The following is a 15,457-nucleotide window of genomic DNA, read 5'->3' on the forward strand; positions in this document are numbered from 1 at the left end:
CAGATGTTCATGGATAGATGCTGAGGTTGCACACCGAAACATAGTTTTCCAGCTTTTGAGGTTTAGTACAAACAAGCTCACCTGATTCCCGAATGACATCGACCGAAAATGCTCTTCCGAGTCCCAGCGCTTCTCTTTTCTTTGGAAAGACTCGTGATGCCTTGATCCCTTTTTTCACGGGCAATGGGGCTAGTTATCCTTGGAGTTCTGGAAGAGCAGATATAGGATCGGTGTGATGCAATGCTGATCTCTTCTTGTCGTGAGAGCGGTTTCTAATGGGTCGTCTGTGATGAATGTGTTCTGCATGTCGGAGTCGATGTTCATCTTTGGATGTTGAGCTTACACACTGAAGCATGGTTTCCTAGTCCTCGCGGTTTAGACACTCGGTGCAAAACAATTACAATTGAGAATTCTCAGATGACATCAATCGAAAATGCTTTTCTGAGTCACGAAGCTTAGAAAGCAATTGATTTTTCATCAACCTGTTAGTAGTAGTACTTGCAAGACCTGGCCCGAGAGGCGACTCGGAATATAAGCAGTATGACATAATATACAAGCAATTTGAGCGGCAATATGTTTTAATTTAGTTATAATGTGGAGTTCTTAAAGATATCGATCAGTCAAAATATTGTGGTTGGTTGCCAGAATGATCCACAATTAGAATAGAGAATTTGCGAGATAGCAGCCCATGATCAAATCGTCCTCCTTAATCCGATTACAAATGGTCTGAGCATTACAGCGTCGCGCTCGTTCCCACCCAATCCTGCAATCCGTTTGGGCAATATCCTAGAATCGACTAAATGCACTCCTGTCAAAAGACGGATGTGAATGCATCATTTGGACAGAGAATGAATGGTCAGTACCGGCTTCCTTCATTTTCAATCGCATTCTCACTCACCAACCACTTAGAAAGTATTATGCTCAATCAAAGCGACAAAGTAGTGGCTCACTACACAGTTCATGTGTATCCTTCACGACATTGGCTTCCCACCTATGTTTGCGCTTGAAAACCAGACCTTCGACAAAGAAAAGAAAGCACGAAGATCTAAGGGGCGATCTTGACCTGAAATTATAACACAAGCCCGGCCAAAATGGCCAAGTGAGAAAAATCAGAGTCTTCGGTCTCGCAGTTGCAACCACAGTTTTTTCGAGAGCAAAGGTGACGAATTGTGCAATGGGAGTTTCTGCAGGATGAAGGATCAATTCTAGCAGCATCGTGTATTTTGACTGGGCCAAGCCAATGCACCCTTCTCATTTTGGCACTCTTCGAGTAGGAATCGGATACTCGCTTATCATAATTTTTAGGGACTTTGCTCCGATCAGTCCATTCTCGATTACTTGTAACTGCAATCAATCTGATGCTTCAGTGGCCAAAAAATCAATCTCGAGCTTCACTCTTTAATGCTGATGATCTTCCATTATTATTGCAGTGTTCAATATAGGGTTCACATGATGTGGCGAATGTGTCAAAGGATGACAACGACAACTGGAACGCCGCTTCTCTGTTCACCACCCTAGCCAACGAACCTGCCACCTTTTCCGTTCGCCATATTTGGCGAGTATTACTCACATCTACACCTTTGCTAATGGCAGCCATTGCTCCCACGGCCAAAATTGGTGGTCACCATCAGTTAAATTCCACAGCCCAGCCTCTAGTCCTGCAGGATCCCTGTCACTACCAGCCCCAACCACCTGCCCCACCACATCTCCGCCACCACCTGGAAGTGATGCTTCCTCTCTCGCTGTCGCATTGCTAGTCCTGTTCATGTGCAATGCCATAGGCTTGTTGTGTAAGTGCATAATACATGAGGATCATCATTTCTACTAGATACAGGTGGACTATAGATAGACTGTGAGATGTTGCTACTCATCACAAACTCGTTAAAAGGCTTCTTTCTCACAATTCCAGCATGATTCATATAACATTGCTCAAACTTGTAACATACATATGGTTCTCCTCTGAAATTTTGAAAGTCGGCTCTATTTGCAGTTCCGATCTCATGAACAAGATTATCAAAATATTAAAAAAAAAAAAAAAACAAACAAACAAAGCAACGAGAGATGAAAATTTGCATAGTGGAAAAGTCAAAACAGAACATCACTCGCCAGAACAAAATCTTTATTGCAATAATGAAAAAATCCCAGTATTGGAATGACTATTGAGCAGAAGAGTAAATCGCATAGTGATTGGAGAAATGAAGTGAATCTTCTTAGGATCAAACTCAACACATAAACAGTTCATCGAGAATTTGAAATGACTTTGAAACTGCGAAACTATACCCTTGGAGCTTGAAAGAGCTAAGCGGATTTTGGGGATTGAGAGCGCCATAAATCCAGCTGTATTGATCTCTCTCCTTTGCCTGTGTTTTTGTACTTTGCCTCCAGAACTTCCTTGATAATCCACATATTAATCATTAAGATCCTTTGAACAGTCACATGAGAAAAGACCAAAGAGAGAATTGCAGCTGAAGTATCGCAGAACAATAAAAAAAAAACCAATTCAAGTAATCGGGAAAAGAAAGGAAATTCATGTCATTCCTGAGTGTAGGATCGCTCATCTTAATAAACTGAGATGACTATGGTCAAAGGGATTTTCTTACAGAGCTGCTTGTTCTTCCAACGTCTTGTAATTTCCTCCGTATCAATATTATGGATAAGAATCAGATATAAAAGTTTGAGTCACCGTGTAAATGAAACAAACACGTGTTAGATGACCTGCAAGCAAGCACAACAACCTTCAAATAGAGAAATTGCAAAAAGATTACTAATCTAAAAGTCTGGTTCTCGATATCATGTCGAGAATGGAGAACCATAGGGCATGAAATATGACAAATTATTTTCTCAAAAGGCACTCTTATTATCTAGTCCTCCAAAAAGGGCTGCCAGTGACATTCCCACGATGATCAAGAGAAAGGTTTCATTCCAACTAAGAAACATGCATCACTCGGTAATGTGAAAAGAAGAATCACTCACAGATGATACACCAGGACTGCCAGCTTCATTCCTGCCAATATCAAGACTAAGATTTTGCCTTTTTAAGGGACATGGATTGTCTCGGTATCAAGTATCACCAGAATGACCTCATGAACACCCTGGCGAAACAACAGCCCATAATTTTGTATGAGAAAAGCTCCAGACAATTCAGGTATTGCTTTCAGCGACTTGTATTTGGAGATATCTAAAGCGTTTATGAGCTCCACGTTGCCAATCCCACGAGGCTCAGTTCGTTTGTCACAATCTCGTGCGACCAAATATTGCAAATTCTGATACTCTGATAAATCTGGTAAAGTCTCAATTGATGAGCATCTTGAAATTTCTGTACTTTCTAGGTATCTTGATCATTTGAGCCCTGGAATGTCTGAAAGTTTCCCGCGATCTGTCACCATCAAGTTCCTTGAATCTTCAAATTTCAACACATCTAGAAATTTTGCTAACGACTTGCATCCCTGAATACACCAACTTTTGCAGGATGAAAATTTCTCCAGGCTTTGAACGTCCAGGTTCTCACAGCTGTTGATGTTCAACCGCATCAGGGATTTCGAGCACGATAATTTTCCTAGCAAAGTCCACCCACAGATATCCAATATTACCAATAATTCGAGACCGTCAAGGCTACGAATTTCAAGACTCTTGCGGTTTGTAGCACGAAATGCCCTCAAATTCTTTAAAGTAGAAAGTTCCAGTAATCTTATGATATATGTGCACCCAGAAATATCTAACCTTACCAATAAATCCAACCTGTCGAGGCCATGAATTTCAACTAGATCTCGGTAATTTTGCAGCATAAAATTCCCTTAGACCTTTTGAGCTAGAAAGGTCTGGTAATCCTTCTATGGACAAGCATTGAGAACCTTTCCAAAGTTTCTTACCAGTTGGCCTCGAACTTCAAGAAATTCCCTTGAATTTTTGAACTGGAAGGTCTGGTAATCTTTCGATAGATTTGCACCCAGAGATATCCAATCTTGTCAATAATTCCAACCTATAAAGACCATGAATTTCAATTAGATTTTGGCAATTTGCCGCATTCGGGCATTGGGCAATTCTGCTATGTGAGTTCCCTGAATGTTCAAATTCTTCAACTTCTGAAGATTCCCAATGCTTTTAGGTAATTCCGCAACCATTGTAGATTTTAAATCCAACTCAATCAATGATGTCAACTTTCCAATTGAATCAGGAATTACTCTCAACGAGCAACATTCCCATAATAATAAGCGTTGCAAAGACACGAGGGAGCCTATGGATTCTGGAAGTTGAGAAAGTTTAGGGCATTTTCTTAGGTCAAGGAGAGATAAAGATGTTAGATGGCCTATGGAATTGGGTATGTGGGCTAATGATGCACAATAAGAGGCATCAAGAGTCTCGAGCTTCTTCAGAGAATCAATGCTTTCAGGTAATTCAATAATCCCTGTACATCTCAAATCCAACTCACTTAATGATGCCAACTTTCCGATTGAGTTAGAGATCTTTCTCAATGAGCGGCATTTTCGTAATAGCAATCGCTGTAGAGACATGAGGGAGCCTATTGAATCTGGAAGTTGAGCAAGTTTTTGACAAAATCTTAGGTCAAGGGTAGATAGAGATGCTAGATCACCTATGGAGCTGGGAATGTGAGCTAACGATGCACAATAAGAGGCATTCAGAGTCTTAAGTGCCTTCAAAGAACCAATGCTTTCTGGTAATTCCACAATTGCTGTATGTTTTAAATTCAGCTCAGTCAGCCATGCCAACTTTCCGATTGAGTTTGGAATCTCTCTCAATGAGCGACATTCTTCTAATAATAAGCGCTGTAGAGACGCAAGGGAGCCTATAGTGTTCGGAAGTTGAGCAAGTTTTCGACAAAATCTCAGGTCAAGGAAAGATAGAGATTCAAGATGGCCAATGGAGTTGGGTAGGTGGGTTAACAATGTGCAATAAGAGGCATCAAGAGTCCTAAGCTCCTTCAAAGAACTAATGCTTTCAGGTAATTTTGCAATCATTGTAAATTTTAAATCCAACTCAATTAATGATGTCAGCATTCCAATTGAGTCCGGGATCTCACTCAAAGGATCGCATTTCTGTAACAACAGACGTTGTAAAGATGCTAGATGGCCTATGGAGCAGGGTATGTACTCTAACAATTTACAATTAGAGGCATCAAGAGTCTTGAGCTCCTTCAGAGAGCCAATGGATATAGGTAATTCTTGAATCTGTGAATGAGATAGGTCAAGCTGAGCTAACAACACAAGGGAGCCTAATGATTCAGGTAATTCTTCAATTAGTGAATAAGATAGGTTCAACTGAGTTAATGACACAAGGGAGCCCATGGATTCGGGTAATTCTTCGATTCGTGAATGAGATAGGTCTAGCTGAGTTAACGACAAAAGGGAGCCCATGGATTCAGGTAATTGTTTGATTCGCGAATGAGATAGGTCTAGCTGAGTTAAAAACATAAGGGAGTCCATGGATTCTGGAAATTGAGTAAGATACTCACAAGACGAGGCACATAGACTCTCTAGCTTCAAACAACGCCTCAAAATAGGAAGCTCTTTTATAGCAGTGTCATTTATGAGAAGCTCCTTTAATCCTTCCATCCTACCTACTTCAGTTGGTAACTCCTCTAGTCTCCAACATCTCCTTATAATCAAGGAGATGAGGCTCTTGATGTCCGCGACGAAGGATGAATATTTATTAGATTCTCACAATCTTCAAGAATCAAAATCTCCAAACCTTTAAAACTAGACAAGTTGGGAGTTCTTCTCAAAGAATGACCAGAGAGGTTGAGAACTTTGAGCTCGGCTGCCATCTGAATCAAAAGGAGGATAGTTTAGTGACATAGGGCTTCTCAAGCGTGTGATTTTCCATTACTCCTAGTTTTGTTACTCTTTAAAATTCTTCACCCATGCTACACTACTCCTTTTAATTGGACTTTTTAAAAAAGATATGTCTCATAGCTTAGTCCCCATACTATTAGTGCTATGATGCTCCACTACCTCATGTTTGTTTTATTAAAATGTTTCTTAAGTAACAATGTTTAGCCATGTGACCAACATATAGATGTTTTCTTTTCAAAAGAAAGAAAGGAGAATTTGGTACTATCGGACTTTTACAACACAGCATTAGTCACATGAGGTATGCTTTCTTCATATCTTACCTTAAGTGGACCCCATCCTCCCCAATCCTCTGAAATCTCACTCCATGATAGATCGAGCACAACTAATTTGTTCAAATAAAAGTTGGCTGCTGCAAAATCTGAGGGACAGTCCTTCCACTGAAGCCATCTTAATTTAGGAAGCAAGCCTTGAAAATCTCCAGCAAGATTTGCAGCCTTCACTTGAAGGAACCTCAAGTTAGTTAATTTTTTAAATTGTTCACTTGTGTAGCTTCTTGTGCGGTCATTTTTCTCAAGACAAAGGGCCTCAATGTTACTTGTACCCTGCAATTAGGAAACATTGGGGAACGCAAATGATGAAATGAGACCAATCGTATATAAGAAAAGATATATTGACTTCAATTTGCTATCACTAAAGTATAAACTTCTATGATTCTCCATAAATAAAGAAGAAGAAGTCATGTTATAAAAATTTCAAGTTATATCGTGTTAAAAATTTTGGTTTTAATAATTCTTTGACATTAAAGAGTTAGTATTAATGTGGTGAGATCTGCCAATATATGTTGTGTTGATAAATACATGTTTTGCAAATTAAATTATAAAAATATTCTCAATAAGATATCATTGCAGATATATATTCTTACTGAGGTATAATGTAATGCTGTAAATAAATCTATAATTTCACCACCCAAATTTCTTGTCGACACTTCTTTTATAGAAATTAAGACCTGGTAATTTATTTTTAAATGAATGTGTATAAGTATAGATGTCGTAATAACTAATCTTTCGTAAAGTTTTCACGATTATGGATTTTTTTGGGAAATATTCATTATTCTTCTAAAACGATGTCATTTAGCTTTGTGGTCTTTATTATTGACTTGACCATTCATTGTTCATTCAATGTTAAATAAAGGATCGTTGAAGTAATATACCGTTTCTGACAAAAAAAAAGAAAGAAAGTAATATACCGTTAGTGTTGTTTCCTTCATCAAAATAGTACGTTTGTTTTCTTTATCCATACTCTCATTAACGAATACCTTAATAATAAAAAGTGCGTTTAAATATGCATCACTTTTCACATTTTCAAAAACTGATTAGACTCTCTGACCTAAAAAAGGGCTCGTTAGACTCCATTGATTTTTTATTTTGTTCGATTATGCTACTTATGATACTCTTCTTTCTCGAATTTGAGATAAAAGTACCCCATGGATTAGGGTCATTTTCTTTATGGTTGCATGAACATTTAACAAATAGTATATTCATATTTTGATAAATATATATCTCTCTTGGAAGTAATATGCTTGGACCAGACTCTTTTTTTTCAGGTACATATTCACTTCTTTATGTTTACATTAATAGACTCTTCTTTCTGGAAAAATTAAGTTTGAAGAGACAAATTTCTTCATATTTTTAAGTAAATAAGAAGGTGTTTGGTTTTGGAATAGTATGTTTATTATGTGATTTGCATATTCATCTTCCTTCTCCAATTAAACACATCACACTACGAAATTAAAGTTCAATTGACTCAAATTCACGGGTACAATAAAATTCTCCCACCAGAAATTCCTTCTTTTGCTAAAGATGAAACATATCATAAAATTTTTGGAGCAATGTCATTACTCATAACTCAGTGATTTTCAGATACCTTCAAAAAAGAGAATAATGTGTAATCATTAAGGAAAATAACACAAAAAATCCAAACTTTATGAACTATTATACATTTACTCAAAACTTATACCCATGTGATACATTTATTCTAATTTCTTTTTACACCAAATATCCCAAACTTATATTTGTGTGACACCAAAAACTCCAAATTTATATTCGCATGACGCATATATCCCAAAAATTTGGTGTCACAAAAAAAGTTTGATGGCTTTTACCCTAATCGTTACTGGCAAAATTTGGAATTTTTTCCATTTCCATCCACCACAAATAGCTTTCCCATTTTTATTCTTAAAATTTTGATTGACTTTCCACAATGTGTTTCTTCTACACATTATTATACTATTCATTAATATTTCTTAGTTACTTCCACTTGTCTTTCCACTTCCTTATTTTTATTTCTTAATAACACGTACTTCTTTATGAAACTTCTTTTGCCTTTTCTTTTCTTGGCGATCACTTCTTTATATCAACGTCCTTTTCTTGATATTGCATAGAAAGAATGTTTAGATTCTCTTTTTTCAAGTGTTGCAGATTCTAATAATAGAAGTCTTGTGCTATGCACAGAGTCACATTTTCTACTGTAATGTAATAGGTCGTAATTTTCGAGGGGTTAATTAAAATATGAATAAGTGAGTAACTCAATATGATTAGACTTTTTTCTTCTAATATCTTGATTCAATCTACAAAAACATATGCCATCTAGTTACACACACACACACACACACATAAAGCAATGGAAACAATATTTGGATTTACCATGCAATGGGCTCACATTTGACAAATATATTATGTTAAAATTATACTTGTCAAAAAATAATATCAACCAAATAATATCATATTTGACTTATATTTGACAGGTTAATAGTATCAAAAGATCATTAACAATGATATCCATCATCACAAAATAATTATTTAACATGCTATACAAAAAAATGAATATAAAACATTATCCGTCGAAGAAGGAAAAAATTTGTATAATTAGAGGGTCCTATTACATGAGTTCATATATTTCCATAAAGAATATAAGGAAATGTACACTAAGTGATGATAGTTTTGATTGAAAAGTTGTATGGATACTCATGCAAAAATATTTTGTTGCATTTTATAAGTAAGTGATATTAATAAATTGATAACAAAAACTATAGAACATGATAGCTCCTATTTAACAAATAAATGATATAAATATACTAAATATGTGCGTAATGAAATGCTCTCTATGAGTAAATGATGTAGAAATATCTATTATAAGGTAGTAGTCTCCATTTGGCAATAAAAAAATCGATCAGAAAGCATTCAATATGATAGCCCATATTGACAAATGGTGATATATATATATATATATATATATATATATATATATATAACTACGATTAACACTACCAAAAATCTCAAACTAATATGCATGTGCCACATTTACTCTAAACTAATTTGTGTCATTACAATTTCCAAACGGATACATCTGTGCCATATTTTACTTAAACTAGTATAGTTGTACTACATTCATCACAAACTAACTTTTGTGTTATAAAAAAACCCCAAACCAATGCATACATGTCATATTTACCTCAAACCGGTACATTGTATCACATATACCCAAAAAATCCTAGATTTACCACAATTTGGAATAAATATAACATGAATATATTAGTTTAGTGTAAAGGTGGAACAAATCTACCAATTATGGTTTTTTTTTATAACACAAAAACTATTTTGGGGAAAATGTAGCACAAGTGTTCCAATTTGGGGGTTTTTGTTACACAAAAATATGTTTTGGTAAATGTGGCACAAATGTGCCATGTTGGAATTTTTGATGTTATTAGCCATATGAATGAGGTAAGAACAACGCAAGTGCCGTAACCTTCGTATGACACTAACTTGAGTGCTATAACTTTTTCTTTTCGCTCACTTTAGTGTCACAAATGTGAAAAATCGATCACTTGAGTGTCATCGGTGATTTGCCTTGTCAGAAAATCCAACGTGAACACCAGTTGTCCTACATGGCTTCGTTAGCATTAACATGAATATTTTTAAATGTTTTTTTTTTTTATTTTTAAATGTTTTTATTTATTTATTTATTTTTTTGCCCTTTTTCAAGATCGGTAAAGGTCACTGGCGACCCTTGCCGCTTGTGGAACCCACGCTATATTTGGGCGAGGCGGCCTTACTTGCGGCCACCTAGAGTTGACGAGGGTCTTTGTGGCCACATTGAGTGAGGGCCACCTCACCTTTGGCTGTGGTTGATGAGTCAATGATGGCTTAGCCCATGGCCTCCACATCCGAGGGCGAAGCGGCCCTCACTAGGTCCGGACGAGGCCTTTGCAACTTATGAGGGTCACTGGTGACCTTCGTTGACCCTTAAAAAAAGTTAAAATGGAAAATAAAATAAATAAATAATTTAAAATTTTAAAAAATTTAAATTAAAAAAATTCACATATGATGGGAAATTAATAAAAAAATCCATGTAGGATAACTTGTCTAAAATAGCACTAAAATGATGAATTTTACTCCAATGTGGCACTTAAGGCTGCGCATGATAAAATTTCTGTTTCTTGATTTCTCTCGTTTCTCTTTAACAGGTTTGGAAACAAATCCGTTTGGTAACGCAATTTATTTCTCTATTTCTGAAACAGATTTCTATTCCGAAATATATTTGAAAAAGAAATCGAAGCTAAAAATTTAGCTTCTCGGTTTAAGAAATAGAAATTGAGAAATCAATTTCGGCCGAAAATCAATTTCTATGCCAGAAATTTTGTCATGCGCACCCTAAGTGAGTGATAAAAAGGTTATGACACTCAAATAAGTGCTGTATAAAAGTTATGACACTTGTGCTATTCTTCTCTCCAATATTAAATAAATATTTTTGCTAACTAAAATGCTGACTAAAATTTGAATAGTTTAGAAATAATTATTACAACATTAAAGCCTATATTAGACAAAAATTGTAATAAGAGGTTTAATAGAAAAAATATCTATTGTCACAAAAGATTTTAAAAAAAATTACTAGCGAATTAATAGAAACGACCCCTATTGTGAAAAGTCTAAAAATGAAAATAATTATGTCCAGAGGGTTATAATACACGGTTGCGCGTATATCATAAATAAATATGAAAGCCATTAACTAATTGACTATGTTGACTCGCGGTTGACAACGAAGGACTCGATTGCATAAATTGTGAGAGATAAAGGATTACATTGACCAAAAAGCCTATTAGATAGCGGACTAAATTGCACAAACAATAATACTTAGGGGACTAAATCTGTACTTAACCCAACTTGAAAAATAGGGCAATTAGGATAGCTTATTGTGAACAAATGAGTGGAGATCTCATTTATCATCGCAAACAACTCATAAGAAGTCGACTCAAAAAAAGATAGAAGAAAGAAAGGACTTCACAAGAAATCAAAAGAAGAATCGGAACGTGTCAAACGTGTGCATAAAAAAGACGCGGGAAAAGCATGGCTCCCAACAATTTATAAATGTCTGATTTTCTCTGAAAGTGCCCTACAAACATTATGCTTATGCCTGCTTCCTCTCCTTTTTTTTTTTACCAAAAAAAAAAAAAAAAATTATGCTTATGCCGCTTTGTTGTTGCATTAAGTTACCAAACGAGAGTGTCCTCATCACAATACTACGAGGTAAAGATATAAATCAATCAACAATAATAAGGAAATTGCTCCTTAATTATGTCATGGAATCATGCAAGAACAACAATTAATTCACAGAGCTCTTCTGCAGGTAGAAGCAGCAAGTTTTGGGGACTCAAGATTGGCAATCAAACAAGAAAGAAAATGGACTCAACATTCGTCAACTAAGACAAGTAGAGGAAATTTTTACCTTGTTTCCATCAAGCACATCTACAGCATCCTCACAAATCCATAATCTGCTACGCTTTTGAGGCTTCGTTTTATTTTCTTGATGAACAATTTCCCTTCCAAGATCTCTCAGTTGATTATGCATCATTAGCTTGCTATCTTTGTCAATTTTAATTAGGGACATAATACTTAACACTTCAATCCCTTTCCTTGGCAAAAAACCACAAGCATCCCACATATAAGATGGACTTTGTTTAGATGATCCAATAAAAAAACACGCAATATCCAAAAATATCTGTTGGTCCTCATCATCTAATGCTTTGTAAGTTATCATCAACTTTTCTTGTACCGTAGTATTAGGCACTTTCTTTAATTTTGTTAATGTATCTTCCCACACTTCTTTTGTTTTTCTCCATAAGAATGAACCTATAACCGCTAGAGTTAAGGGAAGTCCTCCGGTAGTAGATACAATATCACGAGAGATGACATCGTAATCATTTGGAGGAGAATTCTTTCCAAATGCATGTCTACTGAATAAAAGTAATGATTGATCCAAAGGCAAGTCGTCTAGTTGGAACATGTGGCCTGCTCTAGCCTTGTCAAGAATATTTTTATTTCTAGTTGTTATGATGACTATGCTTCCGGCTTTAAACCATCTACCGTCTCCAGCCAAAGCATCTAATTGAGCATCTTCACTCACGTCATCGAGAAGAACAAGGACTTTCTTACTTTCAAACCGACTTTTGATGACATCCAATCCCTCAAAGACATTAGAAACATCATGTGGAATTCTTAATATATCGTAGATAAGCTGTTTTTGTAGGCATTCAATACCCTTGTGTAGAGATGTTTCTCCAATATTTGCGACGAAGCTAAGATGTTCAAAATGATTAGAGAGATTGTTGTATAGGACCCTCCCAAAAGTTGTCTTACCGATGCCGCCCATTCCATAAATGCCGATAATATTTGTATCATCAAATTTTGCACCTATCCAACTCATAATCTCTTCCACACGATTATCAATTCCAACAAACTCTTTGGGATGAAAAGCTCTTTTAACTCGCTCATAACTTCTCTAACGATAATTTTAACCAATGCTCCTTCACGCCTGTCAAGTAACAATGAATTTTAGTATAGGATGACAATATTTGTATTCTTTTTCAAGAAAGATTTATTTATGAGAAATTAAACAATGTCTTAGTGGAGAGTTATGTACCCATTCTCAATCTTCTCTGATTCCCATCCTTTCAAGTAACTGACGGCTTTGAGTGCTTCTTCCCATTCTTTCACAACCTTTTCGTCCAAATTCTCTTTATATGCATTGATAGCATCTGCCCATCTCCCTGTAAGATGTCGCAACTGCGAGGGTTGCACCTTGTAAAATATGGGCAACACTATCTGCCCTCCACTTCTCTTGCACTTCAAAATCTGAGCTAGCTCAAGAAGACACCATTTGCTGGAGGCATAGTTTTCCGAGATAATTGGGATCGAGATCTTAGATCGTGTAATAGTGCAAAGAAGCTCTGGACAAATCGCCTCACCAATAGGAAGCTCATTATCATCTTTAAACACGTGAATTCCTGCATCGACAAGGCGAATATAGAGATGATCGGTGAAGCCTTTGCGAGTGTCTTCCCCTCTAAAGTTCAAGAATACTTCATAATCATTTCCTTTTGGCTTTTTGGTCCCGCCTTCATATGAGGAAGACGCCCCATAAAATGGATCTTCTGAGTAATTGGGTTCTTTCCTTTTCATCTCGAGAGGATTGACTCTAATACAAAGGCAGTAAAAGAGATGATGCAAAAGAAGAGAAATAAGGAATCTCAGATCAGAAAATTGCATAATGTATCTCAAAACTCAGTTCATAATCGTGAAAAGAAAATGGAGCAATCAAAGAAGAAAGAGAGGACAGGAGAGAAGAGAAGAGCAAGGAGTCAAGGATTACCTAACGAGTGTTCAAACAACACAATCCACCCACTACTGTGATCCCTACCGTTTCTCAGCCTTTGACGTTGTATTACCAACACAAACCACTCCAATGTGCATGCTTGAGAAATGCTGAGTTCTCGCCGTGTAGCGGTCCAAGACTGTTTATGCTAATCGAACCGCTGCGATGCATCCTGCACGAAAAGGACAAGTATTGCATGCGTGATTTCCGCAGCATTGGGTGGAAGGTGTGTAGAACTTGCGCAGGTGGTTTGTATGAAAGCGAACACGACTTCGATTTGACGCACTTTTTCTTTTAACAAAAGAAGGGCTCGGCCACCATAAAAGAAGAGAAAAGCAAAAGGCAATTATTCCTGGCGTAAACTTCGCAGCATAATGAGGAAGGTGCGTGGAACCTACTCAATGCACGATGCGCTTCTTTACTTGACTTGCTTTTTTTTTTTGGTAAAATTTACTTGACTTGCTTTTTATATTTGTGAAAGATACAGAAAAGACGAGCCATGCCGACATGCTCCAGCTGTAATCCTCCAGCGATTCTCAGCATTATGCGACAGGGGCATACAGAAAAGAAAACTAAGGATCAATTTTCGCATGCTCCTAGTGCTGATGTACACGAGTCCATGACAGAAACTTACCAATACTCACATCCTCCTGGTGTCGTAAATGTCCAAGTGTTCAAATACGAAAGTCTATTGTTTTCAATCCACAGTTTGACTTTTCTTTTTCTGAAAAGAGATTCCTTTAGAAAATTTAGCTCCCAGAGTAAATCTCCCCCAAAAGAATTTTCGCCAACTAGATTTCTCTATGCCACGTTATGCCTAATTATTGTCTAGTTGTTAGCCTCTCACTCAATTCACTTTTATCTCTTAAAATAATTTTCAACATTTTTCATACATTTTATTCTTTCAATGCCAGATTTGTTGAAATATATGATATCGGTTGTGGAAGATATATTTGAGAGATATCGAAGATTTATTATGATTGTAATTGATTGTTTGAATCAATTTAAGATTAGATTCGATACACATAGATTAGAGAAATATTATTATTCCTTCTTATTGATTATTGTTTGTGTTATATAATGATTCCTCTGTACATTGACGACACAATTAATGAATATGAAGTTTCCCATGTCTCTTTTTATTCCCTTGCGGCTTCTACTTCAAATTTTGTCACGGTATTAGAGCAAATGCTTTTGACCAAGCTTCCGCAATTTTTTTTTTTTTTCTGATTGCCCCTAGATAGAATTGCACCTTTGTTGTTGTGGGAACCCTAACCTACAAAATAAGGATAGCACTCAGGTGTAGGAATTAGTATATGAATATCTTCCAAAGAACCACAAAACCATTTTTTTTTTCCTTACTGTCTCTTACTTACTGACACCATGCCTAAAGATCCTTCATCAACATTTATAGAGAGAACTCCAGAGGACTTGATCATGCAACAAGATACAAGCATCCAAGAAAATATCTTGGATCCATCTGCTGAGGTCTTGACTCAAGAACAAGGAGCTCCGGCTCAGCCTAACCAGAGACAAGCCATTGCGGGCCAGTCCATCTAGTGGTTGCCTATCTAGATGGTGCCCAACCCATGGTTTTATGGGCCCACACAAATGAATCAAGGCCACGGAGAGCAGGCCCAACCTAGTGGAGGCTCACCAATAGGGGTGAGCGGTTCCCGATTCCGGTTTGGTTCCGTCTGGAACCTGGAACCTACCCTCGGGTACAAGTTCCTCATTTTTTGGAACTTGAAACCTACCCGTTAGAATCAAGAACTTGGAACCTACCCTATCACAGGTTCGTTCCAAGTTTCAACATGTTCTTTTTTTTTTTCTTTTTTTCTTTTTTCATTTTCAGATTTGAAAAGCTCCGTTCAAACAATTGACGGTTCCAACTCCAATCTCCTATCTGGTCATAAGTAAAAGCAAGCAAAAGCTCTACC

The 15,457-nt window shown here is 36.6% G+C and overlaps 2 protein-coding genes across 5 annotated transcripts; both read right to left on the minus strand.

Annotated features, from left to right (window-relative positions):
- Positions 1–1,518: 1,518 nt before the first annotated feature.
- On the minus strand, positions 1,519–12,021 carry LOC104439258 (disease resistance protein RPP2A). 4 transcript variants are annotated; one of them, XR_005549917.1, is made up of 6 exons: positions 11,592–12,021; positions 6,131–6,412; positions 2,974–5,782; positions 2,601–2,715; positions 2,281–2,387; positions 1,519–1,759 (listed from the first exon to the last, which is right to left on the minus strand). XR_005549917.1 is itself a non-coding variant. In XM_039310250.1 (2 exons), the coding sequence occupies exons 1-2, from the start codon at positions 11,901–11,903 to the stop codon at positions 6,083–6,085; spliced, it is 642 nt and encodes a 213-aa protein (XP_039166184.1). In that variant the 5' UTR covers positions 11,904–12,021; the 3' UTR covers positions 5,795–6,082. The 4 variants fall into 4 exon arrangements, 1 of the variants encoding a protein (XP_039166184.1); XR_005549916.1 differs by having other exon boundaries at positions 2,281–2,422; XR_005549915.1 differs by having other exon boundaries at positions 2,281–2,715.
- Positions 12,022–12,093: 72 nt separating this feature from the next.
- LOC120286223 (toll/interleukin-1 receptor-like protein) lies at positions 12,094–13,733 on the minus strand. Its single transcript, XM_039310251.1, has 2 exons — positions 12,786–13,733; positions 12,094–12,677 (listed from the first exon to the last, which is right to left on the minus strand). The coding sequence occupies exons 1-2, from the start codon at positions 13,409–13,411 to the stop codon at positions 12,566–12,568; spliced, it is 738 nt and encodes a 245-aa protein (XP_039166185.1). The 5' UTR covers positions 13,412–13,733; the 3' UTR covers positions 12,094–12,565.
- Between the last annotated feature and the right edge of the window lie 1,724 nt (positions 13,734–15,457).

Source organism: Eucalyptus grandis, chromosome 3, assembly GCF_016545825.1.
Source record: "Eucalyptus grandis isolate ANBG69807.140 chromosome 3, ASM1654582v1, whole genome shotgun sequence".
Taxonomy (NCBI): Eukaryota; Viridiplantae; Streptophyta; class Magnoliopsida; order Myrtales; family Myrtaceae; genus Eucalyptus; species Eucalyptus grandis.

Excerpts from the sequence above, each read along its gene's own strand:
- LOC104439258 (XM_039310250.1), bottom strand. The coding sequence starts at position 11,903 with ATGATAACTTACAAAGCATTAGATGATGAGGACCAACAGATATTTTTG. Across the intron at positions 6,413-11,591 it reads ATGTGCTTGATGGAAACAAG|GGTACAAGTAACATTGAGGC; the intron begins GTAAAAATTTCC and ends TCCTAATTGCAG.
- LOC120286223 (XM_039310251.1), bottom strand. The coding sequence starts at position 13,411 with ATGCAATTTTCTGATCTGAGATTCCTTATTTCTCTTCTTTTGCATCAT. Across the intron at positions 12,678-12,785 it reads TCAGAGAAGATTGAGAATGG|GCGTGAAGGAGCATTGGTTA; the intron begins GTACATAACTCT and ends GTTACTTGACAG.